The sequence below is a fragment of the Nyctereutes procyonoides genome, unplaced genomic scaffold (genome assembly GCF_905146905.1).
Source record: "Nyctereutes procyonoides isolate TBG_1078 unplaced genomic scaffold, NYPRO_anot_genome, whole genome shotgun sequence".
Taxonomy (NCBI): domain Eukaryota; kingdom Metazoa; phylum Chordata; class Mammalia; order Carnivora; family Canidae; genus Nyctereutes; species Nyctereutes procyonoides.
This window is the reverse complement of record NW_026575139.1, coordinates 24566126-24590072: the sequence shown is the minus strand read 5'-3', so window position 1 is coordinate 24590072 and position 23947 is coordinate 24566126. Positions and strand designations below refer to the sequence as shown.

Sequence of the window (23947 nt, the reverse complement as noted above, 5' to 3'; positions counted from 1 at the left end):
CAGCAGCTGGGCAAGAAAGTTTTCTCCATTTCTAGTTAGGGCTTCTGCCCCTCCCTCCAGAATTCCAATGGAAGTGCTTTCAGAGTTTGGATGAGTGAAGGCACCATAAAGGTGCCTGAGGACCAGGCAAGATGATGATGACTCAGCTGAAGAAAACAATATAAGCAGGCACCAGTGGCTCATTCATTCATTCATTCATTCATTCATTCTCAATTCCACCAAAGTTTATAGAAAGCCTTTTCTATTAGGAAGGTGAGCTATAGGGACAGCTGGCTCAGTTGGTAGTGTTTGCAACTCTCAATCTTGGGGTTGTGAGTTCCAGTCCCACCTTGGGCATAGTGATTACTTAAAATCTTAAGGGATGCCTTCGTGGCTCAGCGGTTGAGCATCTGTCTTTGGCTTCAGGGCGTGATCCTGGCCTGGGATCCTGGAATCCAATCCCACGTCAGGCTCCCTGCGTGGAGCCTGCTTCTCCCTCTGCCTGTGTATGTGTGTGTGTGTGTGTGTGTGTGATGAATAAATAAAATCTTTAAAAAATAATAATAAAATCTTAAAGAAAAGGAAGGTGAGCTATAAAGGTGAATGTTCAGGGTCCTGGCCATTTAAGGGGAGGGAAAACTAAAAGCGGGGAGTGGAAGCTATGTGTTTGCACTTGGAAGGCAGAATGGTTGTTACACACCTACTTGCCTATGCCAGTTTCTGTTCCAAATGCTGTGAATATAGCAGTGAACAAGACAGACAAGGTCCCTAATTTAGTGGTTTATATTCTAGGGATATAGGGTGACTAATAAACCACCTCCAAAATGCACAGGATGTATGGGGAACATTTAGCTTGGCTGGACCGAGTGCGAGTAGGACTAGAGAAGATCAGAAGTAAGGCTGCTCGGTGATCCTCTGGTAGAAGGGCAATGGGAACCCTTCAGAGGTTCCTTTGGGCTGTTTCTTTGTTCTGGGGTTAGGGAGGCAGGGAAGTGACTCTCGCTTTTTAATTATATTTAAGGAACCTGAGGCTCAGGGAAGCAACGTCACTAGCCCAAGGCCACCCAAGTACAAGATCGGGCAGGCGTGTCTGGCAAGGCCCGGGGTTCAAAACTCCTGCCCGCTTCCCGCGCTTTTCCGGCCATGCAGAGGTAGAAAGGCGCGGGGTCCCGGGGTCCTCGGAGAGACTGGCGCCAAGCTCAGAGCCGACTCCGCGGAGAGGCCCGGGAGGGCGGCCCGGTCTCCGGGGGGTCGCTGGCACCCCCGGGAGGAGCGGCCCAGGCCGCCAGGCAGCGCAGCGGACTCCGAGAGCGCGCCGGGGCGCGGGGCTTCCGGGCGCAGACCCGCGAGCCGAGGCTGGGGCCGCGTGGTGCTGCCCCTCGCCCCCCCCACGCCCGCCCGCCAGTGGTTCGCTCCGAACACCCCTCCCCGCGCGGCGGGTACCGCGGCCCGCCCCGCTTCCGGTCGCTGCCGGGCCTTATATCCGGTGTCCGCCCGCCCTCGGCTCCGCCGCCGCCGCGATGCTGTCCCGGACCCGCTGCGTGTCCCGGGCGTTCAGCCGTTCGCTCTCTGCCTTCCAGAAGGTACGGCCCGGGCGGGCCGGGGCACCGGCGGGTGAGAACCCCGCCGGCGGGCAGCGGGGCGGCCTGGGGAGCAGGGGCGCGGCGCGCCGGTCGAGCCGGCACCAAGGGCACCGGGACGCGGAGGCCGCGCGCTGGGCGGCCCGGGGGCGCCTTCCCGAGGCAGCCGGCGCCCCGTCCCCTGCGGCGCCCCGCCGTCCGCGCCGGGGCGGAGGAGCAGCCCAGAGCCGCGCCGGTCCGGACGCGGGACTCCGAGTTGGGAGGAGGCGCGGCGGAGTCCCGGGGCTGCATCCAGGGCCCGCCCTCTCCCTCCGGTAGTCAGCGGGTGCCAGCGCTGTGGGAAGTTGGGAGAGCTGGCGGGTTCGGGGTGCCGGCTGGGAAGGAGCGCCCCCCGGCTGTCGCGCTTGCCCTCTGGAGGCACGGGATTCACCTGTCACTGGCACCTGGACAGCTTCGAGGCTGTACTTAGAAAGCGGTTTCTTCCCTCCTTTCATCGCGGGTGACGTCGATAATGTCTTCTTTCTCAACAGGGGAACTGCCCTCTAGGGAGACGTTCCCTGCCTGGTAAGTTGTGCCCTTGCCTGCCGTCAGCTACCATGCTCCCCTGGGCAGAGCGGTGCGTGAGGAAGCCGCGGTGCCGAGGTTTCTCCACACGCCGTGGACTGAAACAAAGTGCTATTTAATAACAGCTAGCCACTTATTCGTTTGGCCACGGAGTCAACTGAATTTCTACTGCCTGTCAGGCACTGTGCCAGGCACTCCCCGGGGATGCAGCAGTTACCAGTTCTTCCCCTCCTGGAGCTTTACGGTCTGGGCGGGGGGGGGGGGGGGGGGGACACAAAGTATAAATGGCTAAGCAAGTGAGGGATCATGAATTTTGGTTAAGTGCTGAGGTGGAAACAGATGAAGGTGGAGGAAAGGGCCCTCTTTAGTAGGAGCAGTTAAAGCTGCAGCCCCCGGGGGATGTACATAGGGCGAGTTCAGTGTAGAGCAGGAAAAGGGGAATAGCTCGGACAGAGTCCCTGCAGAAGGGAAGAGCTTGGCAATGTTTTGGAACTGGGGGGGTGGGGGGGGGAAGTGACCTAACCAGAGAATTTTGGTTAAAGGAAGAAATGGCACGCGACAGAAGATGGTGTAGAGGCAAGTGGAAGGAATTTAGATTTCATCCCAATAATTTTTTTAAACATCCGGCATAAATATTTGTTGGATGAGTTTTCTGCGTGCCAAGCATGGTTCTGGGTGCTTTTTGTGCATTTTGCAATTAATCATCAAGAGACAACAAGGGGAGTATTCTCTCTGTTTTACGAACACCTGATCCAAGGGTAAGTGCCTTGGCCAAGGTCATTCAGCCACCTATTGGTCAAGCCATGTGTACCTGACTCCTCAGCCTAAACTCTTAACCCACCGTGATGTCATTTACTCGTGCTCAGCAGATCGTTTGAGTTCTTAGTACGTGCCAGGCCCTGCGCTGGGTGACGGGGGTACAGATGGTCTCTACCCTCACGGATCTTATGGGCTAGCTGGAGAGACAGCAAATACACATTTATGCACACAGAAGGACACATTTACCTTGTGAGGATTATGAGCGAGAAGTGCAGGGTGTAATGAAAGGGTGGGATATAGCCCAGCTTGGGAAGGGTGGAGAGTGTGGTGAGAATATCAGTGAAAGACTTCCCTGAAAAAGTGACATTTAAGTCAAGTCTCTAAGAATATGTCGCAGTCGGCGAAGAGAACAATATTCCAAGCAAAGGGAATTGCTTGTACAAAGGTTGTCAGGCAGGAAGGGACTTGACTGGTCATAGAAATGGAAAGGAAGCCTGTCTGGCTAGAAAGATAGGGAGGGCTGGACAGTACAGGAATGGGTAAAGTTTTTGGACTTTATTCTGAGAGTCATGAGATCATAGGCACCTAGCAGGGTGTAGGCTCGTAGTGGACTCTCAATAATAAATATTCTTTTAAACTAGGAATCCTAAAAGTAAACGATTTCTCCACTTATAGACTGGCAGGACAAAGGAAAGAACCTTGTACTTGGGGTTTGCATTGGGGCTCAGGACTTCACCTTGGGCTAGTCCCTGAAACCTCCAGAAGCCCTGCTTATATATAAAGTGGGAATAATAGCAGATGGTCGTTCTACTTTAGGGAGTTGTGAGACATGAAAATCAAAATGAGGTCATTATGTGAAAGTTTTTTATAAACCCAAAAGCACTATACAAATGAGACTTGCTGCAGGATGAACTCTAATTTGGACTCAGGGTTCCACAACTCCGTATGGGCTGCTGGCAGTTCTAGCTCAAAGATACATTATACTTGGGATTTCTACTGCAGAGGCATTGACGGCTGGACACGGACGTGATTTACTTGACTCCGAGAAACACTGGAGATTTTGGGGAGGAGGGAGCACAAGGGAGAGCTCTTTCTCCTCTGGTGCTTCCTGAACCATGGTTAAACCCATGGTTTAAAAAGAGTTGTTAATCTGAAAAAAATAAGACCTCTGGAAAAATATGTCCATGGGAGGCGACAGCTGTTAGTAGCTGTAATTAGTTGTCATTTGGGGAAATGCAGTTTTCTGTGATAAGGACATTTGGTGGGCTGAAAGAGTCTCCCACCTTGCTGAGTTTGACCAGAGGGGAAGACCTCAGAGAGATCATGGGAAGGAGGTAAACTGAAAGATTTGCTCCTGGTAGCCCAGTCTTTGCTACTAAGGTTTATGTAGTAAGACTTCCAGCTCAGTGCATTTTAGGTAACCAGGGAAACAAATCCAGACTAAACATGCCCACTGCTTCTCACATTAGGCTCTGTGTAGTCACAGGATAAGCCATCATGGGTCTTTCTGAAGCTTCAATTATATTTGAACACTTGAGGGAGTAGGGAGGTTTTATTATGAAAACATATAGGGATAATGACAGTTTATGAATTTTAAGGTAAATAAGATTATAAAAGTACTTCAGGCCTTGCCCTTAGCATTCTCCCCTTTCTTCAAACACAAACCCACTCTCCCCGCCCCACATACTTGTTGCTCTGGGCCATTGAGAAGCAGGACTCTGCATGATAAAGATTATATTGTTGCCTATGTTTGATCTTGCTCTTTGTCAGAGTTAGGGGGTGAACAGACTTCTTTTCCAATCCCAGCAGGTATCCTGTATAAGAGTTATTGGTTAAGAGTTGTTTTGTTTCTTACAGGGGTCTCTTTATGTCAGGGACCAGGTTACCCTGACAGCAGGAAGATTGTGTAAGTATTTCTGGGGAGCACAGATGTGTGGCCATGGGGTATTTAAGACACCGGTTCTAAATTTGACCATCTGCTTTCTTCACTGGCTTCCAGGCCTTGATAATCAAGGTGCTTATTTTAGTCTTTAGATCTGACCTTGATGTTGGTTTATGATGTGTGATGTACCTTAAGCTTCAGCCCCATGTCAGGTGCTGGCCCTGGAGTGTGCTTGTCCTCAGATGTTTAGATTGTAATGAAAGTGAGGTTGGAACCCTCTCTTTATGGGAAAAGATAGAAGGTTACTCATAAGTATTCTGGTTGATGGGCAGCCCTGGTGGCTCAGCGGTTTAACGCCGCCTTCAGCCCAGGGTGTGATCCTGGGGACCCGGAAATGAGTCCCATGTCGGGCTCCCTGCGTGGAGCCTGCTTCTCCCTCTGCCTGTGTCTCTGCCCCCACCCTCTCTCATGAATAAATAAATAATAAAATCTTAAAAAAAAAATAAAGTATTCTGGTTGGATACAAGTGCAGCCAAAAGAAGTTAACATTTATTGTGGAGATTTATTTATTTTTTTAAAAGATTTTATTTATTTATTCATGAGAGACACAGAACGAGAGAGAGAGAGAGAGAGAGAGAGAGAGAAAGAGAGAGAGAGGCAGAGACACAGGCAGAGGGAGAAGCAGGCTTCATGAAGGGAGCCTGACCTAGGACCGGGTCTCCAGGATCAGGCCCTAGGCCGAAGGCAGTGCTAAACCACTGAGCCACCCAGGCTGCCCTATTGTGGAGATTTAGAGCATTCTCTTGGTAGCATAGTTATTTCAGAAATAGTAAAAGCAAAAGATGAGTCAGTTGAGTCCTGGGACTTCGACTACTTCAGAATGCTACTATTGCATAAGACAGTTTGGAGAAAGGCCACTCGTGTGTTCCAGATTAATTTCTGCTTATGAGTATTGCTTAATGCTGCTTTGCATTCCAAGTGTTTTCAGAGTAATGGTAAGAGGATGCTCTCTAGTTATCTGTTAAACCACTGTCCAGCTATGTTTTGGCTAGGGAGCCTCTTCAAAATGAAGGATCACCGATTAGTTCCTTCATTGTGCATCACAATGGGATTTTTTCAATTGAGAAAATGATGTACTTAGTACTAGAAGTATGAATTTCTGTGTTATATTTGGAGGGCAGTTAGCATTCATGAAGTCTTTGAACTGTGATTTTATTTATTCATGAGAGACAGAGAGAGGCAGAGACACAGGGAGAGAGAGAAGCAGGCTCCTCACAGGGGGCTGATACGGGACTTATTCCCAGGACCGGGATCACACCCGGGGCCGAAGGCAGACTTTCAACCGCTGAACCACTCAGGCATCCCTGAACTGTGTATGTTTTTTGATGAAACAGTTCCATTTCTAATAATCTATGCTGAAGAATTCCTGGTATACCCAGATTTCTCTCAAAATGGCCAAACAACAGGGAATTGGTTAAGATGTGTCCTGTTAACATGTTCATGCTATGATAAGTGGGGAAAACACAGGTTATAAAAGGATTCTGTTTTTTACTGTACAGAATATTTTTTTGCTGTTTCCAAATACTATACAGTGGACATCTAATACTTTTGTAAATTAGAAGTTAGACTGATTCAAAATGTGCTACTCATCTGCAAATTTTTTTTAAAGATTTTATTTATTTTTATTTTTTTAAGATTTTATTTATTCATAATAGAGAGGCAGAGACACAGGCAGAGGGAGAAGCAGGCTCCATGCCGGGAGCCCGACGTGGGACTTGATCCCAGGACTCCAGGATCACACCCTGGGCCAAAGGCAGGCGCTAAACCGCCGAGCCACCCAGGGATCCCTAAAGATTTTATTTATGAGAGGGAGTGTGGGTGTTTGTGCGAGCAGGCAGAGGGGCAGAGGGAGAAGCAGAAGCAGACTTCTGCTGAGCAGGGAGGCCCTGCGGCTGGCTTGATCCCAGGACCCAGAGATCATGACCTGAGCTGAAGGCAGATTCTTAACTGTGTAACCGACTCAACCACCCTGGCGTGCCCACCCCCACCCCACCTGCAATTTAAATGGAAAGTGGAACAACCACAAGTTTTGAGGCAATAAATACAAAAAGTATTTAAAAGTAAATTGTTAAAAATTTTATCAGAGAGCGAGCAAGGGGGGGAAAGGCAAAAAGGGAGAGTGAGAGGGACAGGCAGATTCCCTGCTGAGCACAGAGCCTGACATAGGGCTGAGGATATGGGGCTGACTCAGGGCCTGATCCCAGGACCCTGAGATCATGACCTGAGTCAAAGTCAGACGCTTAACTGACGCACCCAGGAGCCCCAGTAAATTATTTTTTAAAAAACACTTTAAGGAGTGAGATCACCCTAATCTAATAACTATTTTTGTGTTGTCTTTTGTCTGTTTTCTGTGAATAAAGTACTCACTTCATTTTAAAAAACCTTTTATCATTAAAACATTTCAATTTTTTGTGATTCAACAGTAAAAAGACTTTACCCTTGTCCTACAGTGCCCCCAAGTTCCGCTCCAGGTTCTTGAGTGTCCCACAAGGCAGTCTCTGGGGATTACAAACTACCATGAGTTCTTGTCCATGAACACTTAACACGTGGTCATAAACTTTATGCAGTCACTTTGTTCTCTGTTTTTTATGTACATTTCCCCCTTGATTTTAGGTTTATTTATTTTTTTTTTTTTTGAATTTTTATTTATTTACGATAGGCACACAGTGAGAGAGAGAGAGGCAGAGACACAGGCAGAGGGAGAAGCAGGCTCCACGCACCGGGAGCCCGACGTGGGATTCGATCCCGGGTCTCCAGGATCGCGCCCTGGGCCAAAGGCAGGCGCCAAACCGCTGCGCCACCCAGGGATCCCTCCCCCTTGATTTTAAATAAATCTTAGTTATTTTGACATTACAAAAGTGAAAATATCAAATGGCAACTTAAATCTGTTTTACTTCTGTATTATAAAGGTGCTTGTTGTAGAATATTGAGAATGCTGAAGTGTAGAAAGTGAAAGTCCCCATCAGTCCAGATCACTCTCCCAAAATGTGTATGTATATATTAGATAACCATAGGTACTGTATATATCTGCATCTCCCACTCTCCAGAGTTAACCACTATTAATGGTTTGCACATACAACGTAGTATCCTTCTCTAGTTTATTTGAAGTTAGTGTCGTATCAGAAAATCCCTTGGTCTCTTGAATGAGTGCAGAATGAACCAATGTGCTGCCTGCTGGCAAGAGAGCTAACTAGGAGAGATCATAGGAGTGTTTTGGTGGTTCTGCTCCCTTCCCACCCCTGGCCTATAACACCTTGTTTTAATTCCGAGTTAATTGTCTCATCTTGCTGCCTTATCTCAGTCTGTAATCCCGCAGACAGAAATTTCATTGTTTGTGGCACAATGGCAGGTACTCTGAGGGCACACAATTTATTGTACTTAGATTTGGTCAAGAAAAAAAACCTAATGGGGAAGCTAATTCCTTTTGGTGGGTGTGCAAAGGACCAAGATGCTTATCTTTTTCTTCACTGAACCCAGTGAAAAATCTCTATTTTGCGCAAGCTGGCATTTCACTGCTGGCATTTCACTGAGGGTTATGGACTCACCCAAGGAGTTTACTTCCTTGGGTACCCAAGTCATCCAGGATCTGCTGTAGACCTGCTGAGTCAGAATCCCTGGGGTTGGGGCCTGGACATGTAGGCTTTGAAAAAGGTTCCCTAGATAACACTCACAGGCACCCCTGGCTGAGAATCACTGATTTTTAAGGGAAAGTGGTCCATGGTCCCTTGTCTAGACTACAATGTGAGTGGTTCACTTGCTAAAGGAGTTTACTTTTTTATGTTTTTTTTCTGTAGTATTAACAACAGTAGTGTCTTCAGTGTTCGCTTCTTCAGAACTACAGCTGTGTGCAGTAAGTACCTGCCTTCAGTTCCCTACCTTCTTGGGAATGGCATTTTAATGGGAAGAGCAACAATGAACAGAGTTTAATTAAAAAGGAGAAATATGGACTACATTTGAATTTTTTTTTCTTCTTTTCCTAGAGGATGATGTGATTACAGTCAAAACCCCAGCATTTGCAGAATCTGTCACAGAGGGAGATGTCAGGTGGGAGAAAGGTAAGATTTTTAGGCTCTACTCCTTCTTAAGTTTAAATATTTAATAAAATTGTCATTGCCGACTCCCCCAACCCCCACCCCAGTAATTGGGTTCCTCCCTTTTCTTTACATGCAGTGTAATTTTTCCTGACACTATAGGAAAGGGGGCTTGTAACACACCAATCAAAAGGGATTTTGTGGCTACTGGAGACATCCCCCCTTAACAGGTAGCCTTTGACTATCTTTTCAGCTGTTGGAGATACTGTTGCAGAAGATGAAGTGGTTTGTGAGATTGAAACTGACAAGGTAGGCTTGTCCTATGTTAGTGTAATTTTTCATGGTTTCCTCTTGGTTTAACCTAATTTTTTTTTAAATGGACTTGTGAACTGTTTAAAGATAATTTTTAACTTGCTCTAACCTCAATTGTAAAAGTGTTGGAATAGCTTATTAAAAAAAAACTTAAAAGTTTTAATTTTGGATTGTTCGCGGTATATGTATTATGTACTTTAGCAGAGTTTTGTAGCATGTGTGTGTGCACGTGCATGAACTGTTTTGGTTTTGTGTATCACTTGGAAACACATTAACTGAACATTGTTTCTGAAAAAGGACAAAGGGTGAATCTTCACAATAGCATTAACTTTTCGTTACTCTGAAAGTGTGGCTTTGGTGTTTCTATAAGCAGAGTCTAATATCTGTTGTGACTCATTTGAGATTCTAGACAATTTTCTAATACTGAGTAAAAATTTGGACTCTTTTACAATCTGTCCTTGTTTTCTAGACATCTGTGCAGGTTCCATCACCAGCAAATGGCGTGATTGAAGCTCTTTTGGTACCTGATGGGGGAAAAGTAGAAGGAGGCACTCCTCTTTTCACACTCAGGAAAACTGGCGGTAAAGAAGTTCTCCTGGTTGTCAAGGTCTCCAGTGTTCCCCCTTGGAATTGGGGCTGAGCATAATGTACTAATACCTTGATACCTCAGAGGTTATTTGGCATTCCAGCTCCTGTTAGTTGAGAGACTAAGACAGGTGATATTTACATAGAGGGTAGTTTAAATGCCAAGTTCTAGAAGAAAAGGGTATTTAAAAAGAAAAAAAGTATAATTTTCTTTCCATGTATGTTTCTTATGCTAGACCTTTGTTTTTTATTTTTTTAAAGATTTTATTTATTCAAGAGAGAGGCAGAGACATAGACAGAGGGGGAAGCAGGCTTTTCGCAGAGTGCCCAGTGCATGACTTGATCCCTGGACCTGGGATCACGCCCTGAGCTGAAGGCAGCTGATCAGTCTCTGAGCCACCCAGGTGTCCCATGCTAGCCCTTTTTTAAAGATATAATAGAATGAAGAAGAGTCTAAGATAGTGATTTTTTTTTTCCTTCCCCTCCCCATCCCTAGCATCAGAATCCCATCGGGGTTTAAAAACAGACAAATGCAGGGCACCTGGGTGGCTCAGTTGGTTAAGTGACCAACTCTTGATTTCCACTTAGGTCATGATCTCAGGGTCCTGAGATTGAGCTTTACCCTGGGTGTGGAGCCTTCTTAAGATAGTGTGTCTGTGTGTCTCAAAAGAAAAAAAAAAGGGGGGGCAGCCTGGGTGGCTCAGCGGTGGTCTTTTTATTTATTTTTTATTATTTTAGTTTAGTTTTTAGTTTAGTTTAGTTTAGTTTTTGGCTCAGCGGTTTAGTGTCGCCTTCAGTCCAGGGCGTGATCTTGGAGACCCAGGATGAGTCCCACGTCGGGCTTCATGCATGGAGCCTACTCCTCCCTCTGTCTGCATCTCTGCCTCTCTCTCTGTGTCTCTCATGAACAAATAAATAAAATCTTAAAAAACAAAAAAATTTATGGGGCACCTTGGCTCAGCTGAGGGTCTGCCTTTGGCTCAGGTCATAATCATAGGGTCCTGGAATTAGCCCCTTGTCAGGCTCCCTGTTGAGTGGGGAGCCTGCTTCTCTCCTCCCTTTGCCTGCTGCTCCCCCTGCTTGTGTGTGCACTCCCTGTCAAATAAATAAATCATAAAATAGATGTAGAACACAAATGCCTAGACCCCATGGTCCAGGGATATATTAAATCTGAGGTTTTCAGATCCTGGTTATCCTAGTTTGTTTTGTTTTAATGCTCTCCAACTGATTTTGATACACAGCAAGGGCTTAGAACCACTATTCTAAAGTAAGCAATATTTCATGGTGTCTATTCTGGAGAAGTCAGCATGGTTTTTACACATCTATTCTCTCCTAACATTTTTAGGGAATGTTGCTCTTTCTCTAGGGAAGAAGTGAGAAATAGGAAATGAATTTGTATGGCACTTTACAGTTAATATGAGAGATTAGATAAGACAATATTTTTCTGATTCTTAGTTAAATTCTGTAACTACTAAAGTCTGTTTCTTTTTCATTATCCTAAAATAGTTAAGGAGAGAGATAGTAGATTGCATCATTGAGATTGATCAGAGCACCAGAAGCCCAGAATGAAAATAATGTGCAGTAGAAGGGAATAAGATCAATTCTTCCATCTTCTGATCATTCCTTAAAAAGAATTTTTTCTTTTTCTTTTTATTTTTTTTTAAGATTTATTTATTCATGAGAGAAACAGACTGAGAGAGGCACAGGCAGAAGGAGAAGCAGGCTTCTTGCCTGAGCTGAAGGCAGGCGCCCCCAAAAAGAATATTATTCTGATTTAAATATGAAACCAGATATGTACAGATGGATAAAATCAAAATGAATATCTAATTTAAAGTTGTGGTTTATGAGCATTATGCTAGATGAAATGCTTTGAACTATGAGATTTTGATTATTTAAACTTTTATTTTTTATTTATTTATGATAGTCACACAGAGAGAGAGAGAGAGAGAGAGAGAGGCAGAGACACAGGCAGAGGGAGAAGCAGGCTCCATGCACCGGGAGCCCGATGTGGGATTCGATCCCGGGTCTCCAGGATCGCGCCCTGGGCCAAAGGCAGGCGCCAAACCACTGCGCCACCCAGGGATCCCTAAACTTTTATTTTTTTAATAGTTAAGAGAATTCTTCCATATGTGTTCTTAAAATAGAAGATGAGGCTGTCAGTACTCCTATTATTAGAAATGTGTTACTTCTGTGTATGTGTATCAACATCCTCCATTGGGTTTCTTTTACTTGGTAGTTTACATTGCCATGGGCTTAGTAGGTGCTTTGAAAGTACTTTCTAAATTTGATCATCAGTCTATATTTGTGAAATCAGGAAGGCAACTGAATTAAGTCAGTTATGTAATGTAGGACATATAGGAGCCCTGGGGAACGGAAGGATGGTGCCTTATATTAATGTGCGCATATCATAGTGCCTTGTATATACCCGGTTAGCATTTGTCAAGGGATTGGAGATGGAGCTTTTCTACTAAACCTTGCTTAGCATCTGATTTGGTTGCTTTTCATTCCAGACAGTGCCAATGGCCTCTGTTTTTCTTACAGCTGCTCCTGCTAAGGCCAAGCCTGCTGAAGCTCCTGCTGCTGCAGTCCCAAAAGCAGAGCCTGCAGCATCGGCAGTTCCTCCTCCCCCTGCAGCATCCATACCCACTCAGATGCCACCAATGCCCTCGCCCTCACAACCTCTTGCTAGCAAACCAGGTGAGCCTCCACCTCCCATGTGTCTCTGTGTGGGAGAAGAACATTTCATCAATGCCACATTCCTTCACAGGGCAGACTCTGAGACTAATCGTGGCTCCGAACAGACTTCATTGGCTGCTTTGTGGAAGGGAGGGACTTTGTATGAGAAAACCTGGGTTTTGGAGCCCAGCTTTCTGTTTACAGCTATGTGACTTTAGGCTAGCTCTTAACTTCTTTGAGCAGAGCATGTGTTTGTAAAGTGGGAATGGTACTAGTATGCCTCAGAATGTCTTAAGAATTAAGTGACAGTACAGTATGAAAGCACTGGCACTTAGTAAATGTTTCTCTGATTTTTTTCTTTTCTTTCTTTTTTTTTTTTTTTTTTTGGTGCAAAAGTGTGGTTTTATTAAAGCATGGGGACAAGACCCATGGACCGAAAGAGCTGCTACCTCTCTGATTTTCTGATGCAGCTGTACCTTCTCTTCGTTTTCAGTGTCTGCGGTGAAACCCGCTGTTGCCCCTCCAGTAGCTGAGCCAGGAGCTGGCAAGGGTCTGCGTTCAGAACATCGGGTAAGCCTCTAGGGACCACTTCTAGGAAGAGACAGAGGGAACAGTGTTGAGATTGGTGGAGTGTGGGCATTGTTACCTTTGACTTGTTGGCAGTTCATGGAAACTGAGTTTAGGAAGTGCCTTGTTCATAGTTACATGCTTGACATATGATAGAACTAGAACATCAAGTCTTCTGAGCGCTTCTCCAGTGTGCCGCCCCCCCCCCCCCCCCCCCCCCGTGTTGTGCTACCACTGAACTGCCTTTGGGTGGGTAAAATATTTGCAGGGGATGGAAATGGGGGATGGGAGCTAAGTTATATGCTCCCTCCTTCCCACAGTAACACACTGCAGAGAGGTGTTTTAGTGAGCCCTGTTCCTGTTCTTCCGGGACACTTAGCTGAGGGCTACATGGTAGCAGCAGCTGGCAGGAGCTGATGTAAAACCTCAAGGAAGTATGGTCAAGAGTGTGGGTTCCTCTGCCTGAGAGTACCTCCTAAAAATACTATAGCCTCAAAAGTTTGTTACTTGTTTCCATTCCACAAGTAGCTGTTCTCATGTAAGTCTTTATCACTAGAAATCTGTAGTGATTCTTGGGCTGACTAGCCGTACACCACACTCTTCCTTTTCATAAATTGATTCTGATTTTTAAAGTCACACCATTTCCTGAACTTCCACTCTTGGTCAAACTCAGTCGCATCTAAGTGGGTAGTTTTTGTCTGGCTACCTCCTTGCTCAGAGGAGCAAGGCCACCACACGGGAAAAAGAGAGCCTGGAGCTCCTGTTGTACTTAGGTATCATAGTCTGGCCATCTGGTCCTTGTAAGCTGAGTGCCCCCTTAGAATGAGTGGTGGGGGCTTGGTCCAGAGAACCCAGACTATCAATCCTTGTCCTGTTTTCAGGAGAAAATGAACAGGATGCGGCAGCGCATCGCCCAGCGTCTGAAGGAGGCCCAGAACACGTGTGCGATGTTGACTACTTTCAATGAGATCGACATGAGGTGAGAACTCTTACTCCCTGTGCCCTTTTTCTTGGAGAACACTTCAACTTTCCCCAGCACTACCTAATGTTGATTCCAAAACAGCAAGAAGAGGTACTTTGCACTGCTCGTTGACTGAAAGAGTGACCCACTGGTCTCGTTCTCTACTTGCTTACCTCTGTAACTTAAAAAACTTAGCCTTTTATACCTGAATCTTGTGATGTCTAATAAATGAGGCTGGTAACGGTGTTAAACTCTGACTAGTGTCCAGTTGCCAAGTAGAGGGCAGCTGGCCTGCCCTTGGGTTGGAGAACCAGTTGATTGCACGCTCAGCCAGAGACCAGTACCCTGCTCCTTTCTCACAGCAACTGCTCCTGATTCACGTTCCTAAGTTTTGAGTGGTGGAAAGGTGCAGGCTTGTCATAGCTTTCACCTTTCCCAGCTGTGATAATGAAATGGAAAGCAAGTTGTGTTTTTCAGTAAAAACCTCAAAAATGTATAACCAAAGGGGCAAATTTAGTATACCCATTTCTTTGGTGAGCTGTTGACTTACCCATTTTCTTCAAGGTTTTTCGTTTTTTAAGATTTTATTTATTCATGAGAGACATAGAGAGTCAGACATGGGCATAGGGAGAAACAGACTCCTTGTGGGAAGCCCGATGCGGGACTCGATCCCAGGACCCCAGGATCATGCCCTGAGCCAAAGGCAAATGCTCAACCACTGAACCACCCAGCTGCCCCTTCTTCAAGGTTTTGATGTGTACAAGTGTCAGCACTGCAGGGAACAGAATATAGTTAAATTTTGCAGTGTTTGAGCACTTACTGTGTATAAGATGCTATACTGTATTTGAGGGGCATACAAAGATAAGTGAAAAGAGCACTACCCTTCTAGAGCTCACCATCTGATTTGGATAAACACAAAGCAAGAGGCACTTGGGTGCTTCATTTGGTTGAATGACACTTGATTTCGGCTCAGGTCAGGATCTCAGGCTCAGTGGGGAATCAGTTTGGGATTCTTTCTCTCCTCTCCTGCCCCTTGTGCCTCTCCCTACCCCTGAGCACTCTTTCTCTCCAAAATAAATCTTAAACCACACATACCCAAAGTTAAATCTAGAAAAAGTATCAGAAGGGTACAGAGTATGAATTGGAGAGAATGAGATCATTTGTTTTTGAGATGGAGGGTAGAGGTGGGGAGGGGAAGTGCTCACAGTGTTTCCTGGAGGAAAGATTTTTAATAGGCCTTAAGGTCCACTAGCATTTTGACACAGGTAGCATTGTGGAGAAGGGTCATTCCAGACAAAATAAATAATAGGAACCTGACACAGGAAAGTACCGGACGCATTTGAGAATTATCTGCTGTGAGGAATATGTGGGAAAGAATAGGAAGAAAGTTGGATCCATACTTCAGAATCTTTTGAATGCCAGACATAAGAGTTTATATTTAATTCAGGAGGTAAATCATGAAGTCTTCAGGTCATCCCTTTGCTGCTTTTTCTTGTTTAGTCTGCTAACCTACTTTTCATTAGGGATATTTGTTTTCTTTTGGAAGGGATCTGAAAAGCATAGAGAAGCGAGTGGTTTATGGACAGTATGCTGTGGTATTGTTCAGAGTTGGGCTCTGTGGCAGGTTTCACTAGATGTCATCCACGCTCTTGTGAAGCTTCTTTAAAAGACTGGATGTCATTCAAGCCAAAGATTTCTCTCCTTCCTATTTGTAGGACATAGGGAAGGACCTTGACTAATGAATCACAAAGGCTGCAGCTTATGTTTCAGTGCATTAGGGCCAAATTGTACACAAATTGAATTGAACTTTGAAATTCTACCTCATTCCTTAAGACAAAACATGTAAATATTTGTGGCCTTGGGAGATGCAGTTGGCCCAGCAGGTTTGATTGGAAGGTAAATGCAGCAGCTGGCTCTCGTTTCAGCAGCTAATCGAGGTGTCACTTAATGATGGCCTGGGGTCTCACTGCAGTCGGTAATGTGGTTTAGATTGAGTGCCCTTGGGTCTTGTGCTGATCAGCTACCCATCAGGGGCCTTTCTGAGACCTTCTCCTCTGCCCTGTTGTCCCAGGCCCTGCCTCCAAGGGCAGAGCTCTGAAATAGAAACTACTTAATGACCAGACAATAGCATTTGGGCAGGTTTGAGAGCAGAGATGTTTATCACATCTCTTTCCCTCTTCTGCAGCTCTTGTGTCTTGGGAACCAGTAATGTCTTTAGGGTGGTAATCCTAGCACTAAATAAGGTTAGACTCAGGAAAACAAACATTTAAACCTCATCAGCACCACCCCCCCCCCCCTTAGGAAAACTTCCTTTTTCAAAGGCAAACAGTCTGAAGGGGGAGTTAAAGTTAGACCATCTTCTCTTTCATGCTAATGACGAATTAGGCCATTATGGGGAGAAAGGGAAACTGAGCATTTGGGTCTGAGGTAAATTCAATTTCCATCACAGAACTGTATTCCGATAAATACTGAGGTTTCTGTGGCAAAATAATGGGAAAGCCATTTCCCACTAACTGCAGTATGTATGTGGCACATCTGTGGAAAACCAATCCTAAATGACCAAAGGCTGTGTGTATTGCATAAGGCTTCCCAGAAGCTCCAGCTGCTTGTACTTTAAAAGCTTAGGTCCACACATGTCTACCTTTCTAATTTTTTTTAATTTTTTTTATTTATTTATGATATTTATGATATTTTTATTTATTTATGATTATGATAAATTTATTTATTTATGATATTTATTTATGATAGAGAGAGAGAGAGAGAGAGAGAGAGAGGCGCAGAGACATAGGCAGAGGGAGAAGCAGGCTCCATGCACCGGGAGCCCGATGTGGGATTCGATCCTGGGTCTCCAGGATCGCGCCCTGGGCCAAAGGCAGGCGCCAAACCGCTGCGCCACCCAGGGATCCCTCTACCTTTCTAAAATACCAAGGAAACCACATCCATTAAACTGATAGGAAGGGCAAGAGCGGTGTTTTTATTATCTTGATGCCCAGCCTTGGCCCTTACATGTGGTGAGTGTTAGCACCTGTTTGAAGGAACAAGTATATGGAACTAACTTTGGGGAGATTAGAAAGGAGTCTGTTGACTTTCCCATGAGCCTAACAGAACACTGGTCTATATGCCTGACCATATATAGTCATGGATGCTTTTGCTCACATGGAGCCCAAACACCTGTGGGTTTTTGTTTTTGTTTTTTTTTTTTTTTGTTTTTTTTTTTAAGGTTTTTTGTTTTCAGTAAGTAAGAGATAGGAAGAATGTCACAAGGAAGTCATAATCAGGTATGGTAGGCTTTTTGGACCTAATTCTAACAAATAATAAGAATGTTGTTTATCTTGTAGACTTTGTTTATGCTTAAAGCATTTTTTTTAGAAGAGAGAGCTCATCATTTTAGGGTAGCTAGAAATCACTTTCTCATCCAGGCAAGGATGTTGGTGTGCTTTGTGATCTCTTATTCATATTATTTGTCACTGAATTCTGTGACTTGTGAAATAAGGAGTCTTGTAAGGGGCTCAGCCTACCTTAAAGACTAATTGGACCCAATTCTTTTTGATTCCAGGTTTTGTAAAGAAGCGAGGTTATTGTATTGACCTCTGCTGGACTATTTCAAAACTTGAACTTAGGTAGATGGTCCAGAGTAAGGGAGCGTTTGGGCCTCAGATACGCTTATCCAGTGTGTACACGGAGTTAGAAACAGGTATGAAAGTCAGAATAAAGGCTTTGTGGTCACCTTGTTTTGTAATATGTTTTTACAGTAACATCCAGGAGATGAGGGCTCGGCACAAAGATGCTTTTCTGAAGAAACATAACCTCAAACTAGGTTTCATGTCAGCATTCGTGAAAGCCTCAGCCTTTGCCTTGCAGGAGCAGCCTGTTGTAAATGCAGGTGAGTTTGTGGTGGCTGGACTTGAAGCAGTCCTGGGAGGTGTGTGCAGAAACAGACTTGCTCCTATACACAGAAAGCTGGGGTCAACACACTGAAACTTTTCTTTCATACCTGTGAAAACATGAGTGTCTTTGCCCAGATATTTATTGTTTCACCTTCCTGAAATGATATCATGATGATTTTCTACCCACTAGCTGGACAGAATGGTTTTTCTTCCTAATTCATAGCTTGACAGCTGCTCTGCCAGCAAACATTTCTGAGCCCAGCTCTCAGGGCTTCTCATGTCAGGGTGGAAGCTCATGTTCTATCTTGCTCCTGCCTTCCTATGGGCCCCAGGATCTTGGGGCCTGATTCCCCCACTTGGCATATGCTCCAGGGTGACCTTTGATTTCTGGTCGATGGACCTCAATGGAAGGCCTTGGGCTTGGCCCCTTTTTCATGGACTTGGTGCTCATTTTCCTTCCTTTCTGCTCACCTACGTCATTGAAATGTTGACCTAACAAGCAGTTCTCTTTCCTATTGAGACACTTCTCTGTTCTCTGGAAGGTTAGAGGACAGTACACTTTTGCAATCCTCAGCAGTGCCAGCGTCCCTAAAGATTTAGGAACAGAAGCCCTAGTCCTTTTCATGTGTGTTGTGCTCTAGGTAGGTAGAGGGCTGTCTTTGTTTTGCCCAAGTATGTACCTCCTTGTTTTTCTGTTCTTTTCATGCTTCCTGATTGGCTCTCTATTCCTTTCTTCTGTCCGCCTGTACATGGAGGCATTTCCGAGTTATTTTGGCCTCTTTCTCACTTTACGTGCTTTTCCTTGGTGGCTGACCTAACAACACAACATAGACTTTCTGTGGAAAAGATTCTCAAGCCTGTATTTTCTCATGAGCACTAGACCTGCATTTTCAGCTGCTGGTTTGCTGTCTTACACTACCCTGCTTCCTCCGGAGTCTCCTAGAAGGGGCTTCCTTCACCTCTTGACAGTAGGCAGTGGAGTGGATGGCACTCCCACCCCTCCCTTTGCTAATTTGTCTTTTGGAGAGCACTATTTTTTTTGTTTTAAGATTTTATTTATCCATTTGAGAGAGAGCATGAGCTGGGAGAAAGGCAGAGGGAGAGGCAGACTCCCAGCCAAACAGGAAGCACAATGATGGGGCTCAATCCCAGGACACTGGGATTGTGACCTGAGCTGAAGGCAGATACTCAACTGACTGAGCCACCCAGAGGCCCCTTGGGAGCACTTTTTAAACCTAGCCATTCTCTGTTAAGGGAGGGTTTGGGCAGAGTTAGTTAAAGAGAACTTCTTGCATACCTGTTCTGTGTGAACCAGTGTACTGAGCCCTTCTGAGGGCTGCTTAAAAATGGGTGCTCCTATGCTTGGGCTCAGGGCACCTAGGAGATGTTACAACTGGTTGTTCAGCCCACACTATACCAAGCATGTGGATTTTCACTCTGTTAATGCAAGTATTTCCACATTAGCCTAGGCTTAGGGAGTTGTATGTAACCTATATTTTCTCTTACAGTGATTGATGACGCAACCAAAGAGGTGGTGTATAGGGATTATATTGACATCAGTGTCGCGGTGGCCACCCCACGGGTATGTTAGGGAAAGAGGTGGTGAGCTCTGATCTTAAACTGACTTTGTATGAAAAAGCAGACCCTTGGGGGAGAGAACATTTCTGTAATTCTATCTTTTCAGAAGGGAGTCAGTAAAAGAGTAACCTCTTGACCACACCACATTCTTTTATTTTTTATTTTTTAAAGATTTTTATTTATGAAAGACAGAGAGAGGCAGAGACACAGGCAGAGGGAGAAGCAGGCTCCATGCCGGCAGCCTGATATGGGACTCGATCCCGGGTCTCCAGGATCTCGCCCTGGTCCCAAAAGCAGGTGCTAAACCGCTGAGCCACCCAGGGATCCCCCTACCACATTCTTTTAATGTCAAGCCTAAGTATTTTAGACTCTGAATCCTATTGAATAATTAAGATACTCGATGGGGAGGGGAAAACCTCTACTTGAAACAAGGGAGTTATAGTTATAAAGGGTACTATTAATTTGCAACTGAAAACCGCTTTTCACCGTCAATCAGGGTCTGGTGGTTCCCGTCATCAGGAACGTGGAAGCTATGAATTACGCAGATATCGAGCGAACCATCAGTGAACTGGGAGAGAAGGTAAAGTGGAAAAGCAGCATGTGTGTCAGCTGCTGGGTCAGAGAGGAGGAGTCAGGGAAGGCCAGGCTCCCCAGTGGGCAGTTGTCAGGGAATGGGAGCTGCACTCTGCTGGCTAAGGTGTGCAGAGCCCGAGACTGGCAGTCACACCCAGGAGCCAGAGGCTAGCTCTCTGGCAGAGCTTAGCGTGTTTCTGTCATGGAAGACATCGGGAGGCCTCTTGGGGAAAGCAAAGGTCCTTACGGCATCGTGCCTATCCTCTGTGGAGCCCTGGCTACAAGCATCTCAACTGAACAGTAGCTAGAAGTTGAACTGTCAGTCTCAGAAGTCTTCTGGGCTCTCTTTAGGTGGAGAAAGCTGGGTTGCACTTAACGTTTCAGTTATTAAATCTCCATTCTTAGGCCCGAAAGAATGAACTTGCTATTGAAGATATGGATGGTGGTACTTTCACCATTAGCAACGGAGGTGTTTTTGGCTCGCTGTTTGGAACACCCATCATCAACCCCCCTCAGTCGGCCATCCTGGGCATGCACGGCATCTTTGATAGGCCAGTGGCTGTGGGAGGCAAGGTAGGAACTATCACTGCTAATGTCCTAGCAGCTAGATAAGAGAAAGCTATTAATCATGCCTGAAATTATAGCGAATCTGTCCTGAGTTCCATCTCTTAGTTTCTTTTCTTTCTTTTTTTTAAGATTTTATTTATTTATTCATGAGAGACACACACAGAGGCAGAGACACAGAGAGAAAAGCAGGCTCCCATCAAGGAGCCTGCTGCGGGACATGATCCCTGAACCCCAGGATCATGCCCTGAGGTGAAAGTAAAGTTCAACCGCTGAGCCATCCAGGTGTCCCATCTCTTAGTTCCTTAATAGCTAAGGCATTGATCCTCAAATGGTGTGTGTCAGCATCATTTGGGAACTTGTTAGAAATGCAGAATTCTTTGACCCCTTCTCAGACCTGATGAAGCAGAAACTGCAGATGATTAATACAAATTAAAGTGTGAAGACCATGGAATTGAGGTGGCTTGCTCCTTCATCTGGAGTGGTCCTCGAGCTCCATTCTCTAGGTGCTGTTGGTAGTGGGGACACAGTTGGAAACGTCCTTGCCCCTGGGAAACAGAGGGCAGCAATGAAGAACTTTACGAGCACCCAGGTTGTATGAAGGTTTAGTGGTTTCCTGGGAATTTAGGGAATGAAGTTAAAGGGTCCTGAGCTGGCTTTAGAAGATAAGCTGGTAGAAAATATTTCTGGGACTCCTGTTTGGAACCTTTTTGTGTCACTAACTCCTTGGTGAATCCAAAAATCCTAGGTCTTCTCCCTTGAAAATGCTCACATACCCAACTTCGCATACAATTTCACAGAACTTTGAGGATCTTTAGTTACTTTTTAAAATTCTGACCCTAAAGAAGAAACTTCCAGTTGCCAGAATTGAAGGGAAAAGTTTTCCTTTAGACAACAGATAAATGAAAGAGCAGAGACTTTTTCCCCCCCCTCAAAGTTTGAGAGAGGAGGACATGTGTGTGGTGGGAGGGGAGCTCCTCAGGTTCCCCGCTGAGCATAGACCCTGAGGTCATGATCTGAGCCAAAATCAAGAGTTGGGTGCTCAACCCAACTGAGCCAACCAGCCGGCCCAAGAATGTTTTTAAAAGGCACAAGAGGAAACTATTTTCTTGGTTAAGCTTTCTTGAATGGGAAAACTTTGCACTAACGGTAAGCCTTGGTCTTTGAAAATATAAGTATCCAGAAGCAACATCAATAGGAAAAGCTCTGGAACTGGAAACTTCTCTATGGGCTATGCTTTCTCATCTCCCCATTTCCAGTGGGGCTTCCTCTGCTGCAGATAAATCTGTCAACCTGTCCTGTCTGTAGGTGGAGGTGCGGCCCATGATGTACGTGGCATTGACCTATGATCATCGGCTGATCGACGGGAGAGAGGCAGTAACTTTTCTCCGCAAAATCAAGGCGGCGGTAGAGGATCCCAGAGTCCTACTACTGGACATCTAGGAGGAAGCCACACCCCCTACACACCAACCATGCAGGAACTGAAAACCAGTCTTCTCCCTGTCCCCTCATGGGTCCCAGGCTACCCTGGTGCCAGGCACATGTTGTTGGCCTCAAGCAAGGAAACCAGGGCACTGTGTAACCAGCACCCACAGGTCTTTTCGTGGTATTCTACCCTCCCCCTCTCTCCACCCTTCTCTTACACTCGAATATCTTGAGGCTTGAGGGAAAGAGAGCCATAGTGGATGCTCATCACTATTCCTCCCCTTCTCCCAGTAGTCTTTTGCAAAGGTGATGTTGCTTCTCCCCTGTGCCAGTGTACTATATATAGGGAAACCACTGGGGACCATGTGATCAAGTTTGTATCTTTTGAAAGTCTGTTCTCCAGAGCCGCCTCGGAGGATGTGGTGTCTCCCAAGCTCACGGCAGCCTCTGGCCTGGCTGTGCACATTCTCACTTGGTTCCACCTAGGTAGAGGTATTGACCACAGGCCCAGAGGTGCTGCTTGCTGCTTAAAGGACACGTTCATTTTCTGCTGCCATGGACTTTAGGATGTCTCTTCTACCTCGTCCAGGAAGCACAGGCCAGGGGCTCAGGGAAGGGGGGAGTAGGTCCCTGTTAAAGGGGGTGGTACAAAGTCGTCCCCCCCCCCCCCCAGAGGTAGTATGGTGTAGACAGGACAGGAACAGAGCCCATCCTCCATCAGAGCTCTATTTTGGCACAATAACAGCTGTGATCGTGCTGACCTTTCTGGGCTGCTTGGAACCATTCTAGCACATGGCAGTGAGACAGGGTGTGGTGCCAAGATCGAGAGCCTGGTGAGGTTGGGGTGAGGAGGCTTCCTGTGGACTGGCTTGGATTGATTTGAGCTTTTAAAGGCCCTGGGTGGAAGCACTCGGACTGAAGCGGCAGCTGTTTCTCTGCATCATGGCCCTTGGGGAGTGGGGCCTAAGTGCTTCATCTGCAGAACGCGGGGTCTCGGGAAGGGTGGACCGTGGTTGAAACCAGCCCCAAGATGCTAACACACCTCTGCGGTGATACTGTCCTTTGGGTCTGGGTACAATCATTGGAATTGCCTGGAGCAAGTTTAAATACTTGTCAGGAGCTTCATCACTTTGTATCCAGCTGCATCCAGGTCTGAGGCAGTGGCCACTTGACACCAGGAGCCACTTAGTGCCCCTTTGGATCTTGAGCAGAGAAGCAAGGCTTGGGGCAGGAGGGGGTTGGGAGCTGATACTGAGTGCCTGCAGCATCTACTCTGTCTTCACTATTCAGAACTTGTAACTAAAATATTTAAAGAAACTGATTTTAAATGCAAATTAAAGGGCAAATGTTCTCAAAAGGTTTCTGCTTCCTCGCTCCTTTTAGTTCCCACTGTACCCATCCTTGCTGCTGCGTCCATCCCAAGCCTTGGAAGCCACAGTGTGTCCTGGTGGCTATCCTGTGAGATCCCAGACTTCTGAGGCTCCCCCTGTGTTAACTTGACAGCAGGTGGAACCCTAGCTGTGTGCTGCCAGGAATGTGCCTGGCTTCCTTTGGCTGGGCCCCTCCAGCCTGACAGGCCACACCCTTGAAGAGACTTGGCGATGACTTCACAAAGGTTACCAACATCTGGCATTTTTGTGGGGGCTTGCAGCATCTCTGGGATGGATTAAGGAGGTGGGTGCAACTCCTAGTGTCCCATTTTGGACTGGGTTGCCACATGTATACCAGGGTGCTGGGGCTCGGTAAGCACAGACTGGGGCGGAACACCACCAGGGAGCAAGTGGCCGGGTGGGGAGCTAACCTAGACCACAGGTCCCTGGCCTAGGGTGTCTGAGCTTGAAAACAGCCTGTTCTTTGCACACAGTTCCCCACCTGCTGGTCCTGTGGTGATGTCACCTCTAGGTGAAGGTCTGTCACAGGAACAGATGGCTCCAGAGGGTAGAACTAGAGTTCATAGGTGGGGG

General features: G+C 46.1%; 1 protein-coding gene across 1 annotated transcript; it reads left to right on the top strand.

Moving 5' to 3' along the window:
• Positions 1-1440: 1440 nt before the first annotated feature.
• Positions 1441-23342, top strand: DLST (dihydrolipoamide S-succinyltransferase). Its single transcript, XM_055304123.1, has 15 exons — positions 1441-1562; positions 2090-2123; positions 4740-4788; positions 8619-8674; positions 8805-8879; positions 9109-9164; positions 9637-9748; positions 12294-12449; positions 12922-12998; positions 13877-13974; positions 17709-17839; positions 19352-19425; positions 19918-20001; positions 20400-20567; positions 21867-23342. The coding sequence occupies exons 1-15, from the start codon at positions 1500-1502 to the stop codon at positions 21999-22001; spliced, it is 1368 nt and encodes a 455-aa protein (XP_055160098.1). The 5' UTR covers positions 1441-1499; the 3' UTR covers positions 22002-23342.
• The last annotated feature ends 605 nt before the right edge of the window (positions 23343-23947 follow it).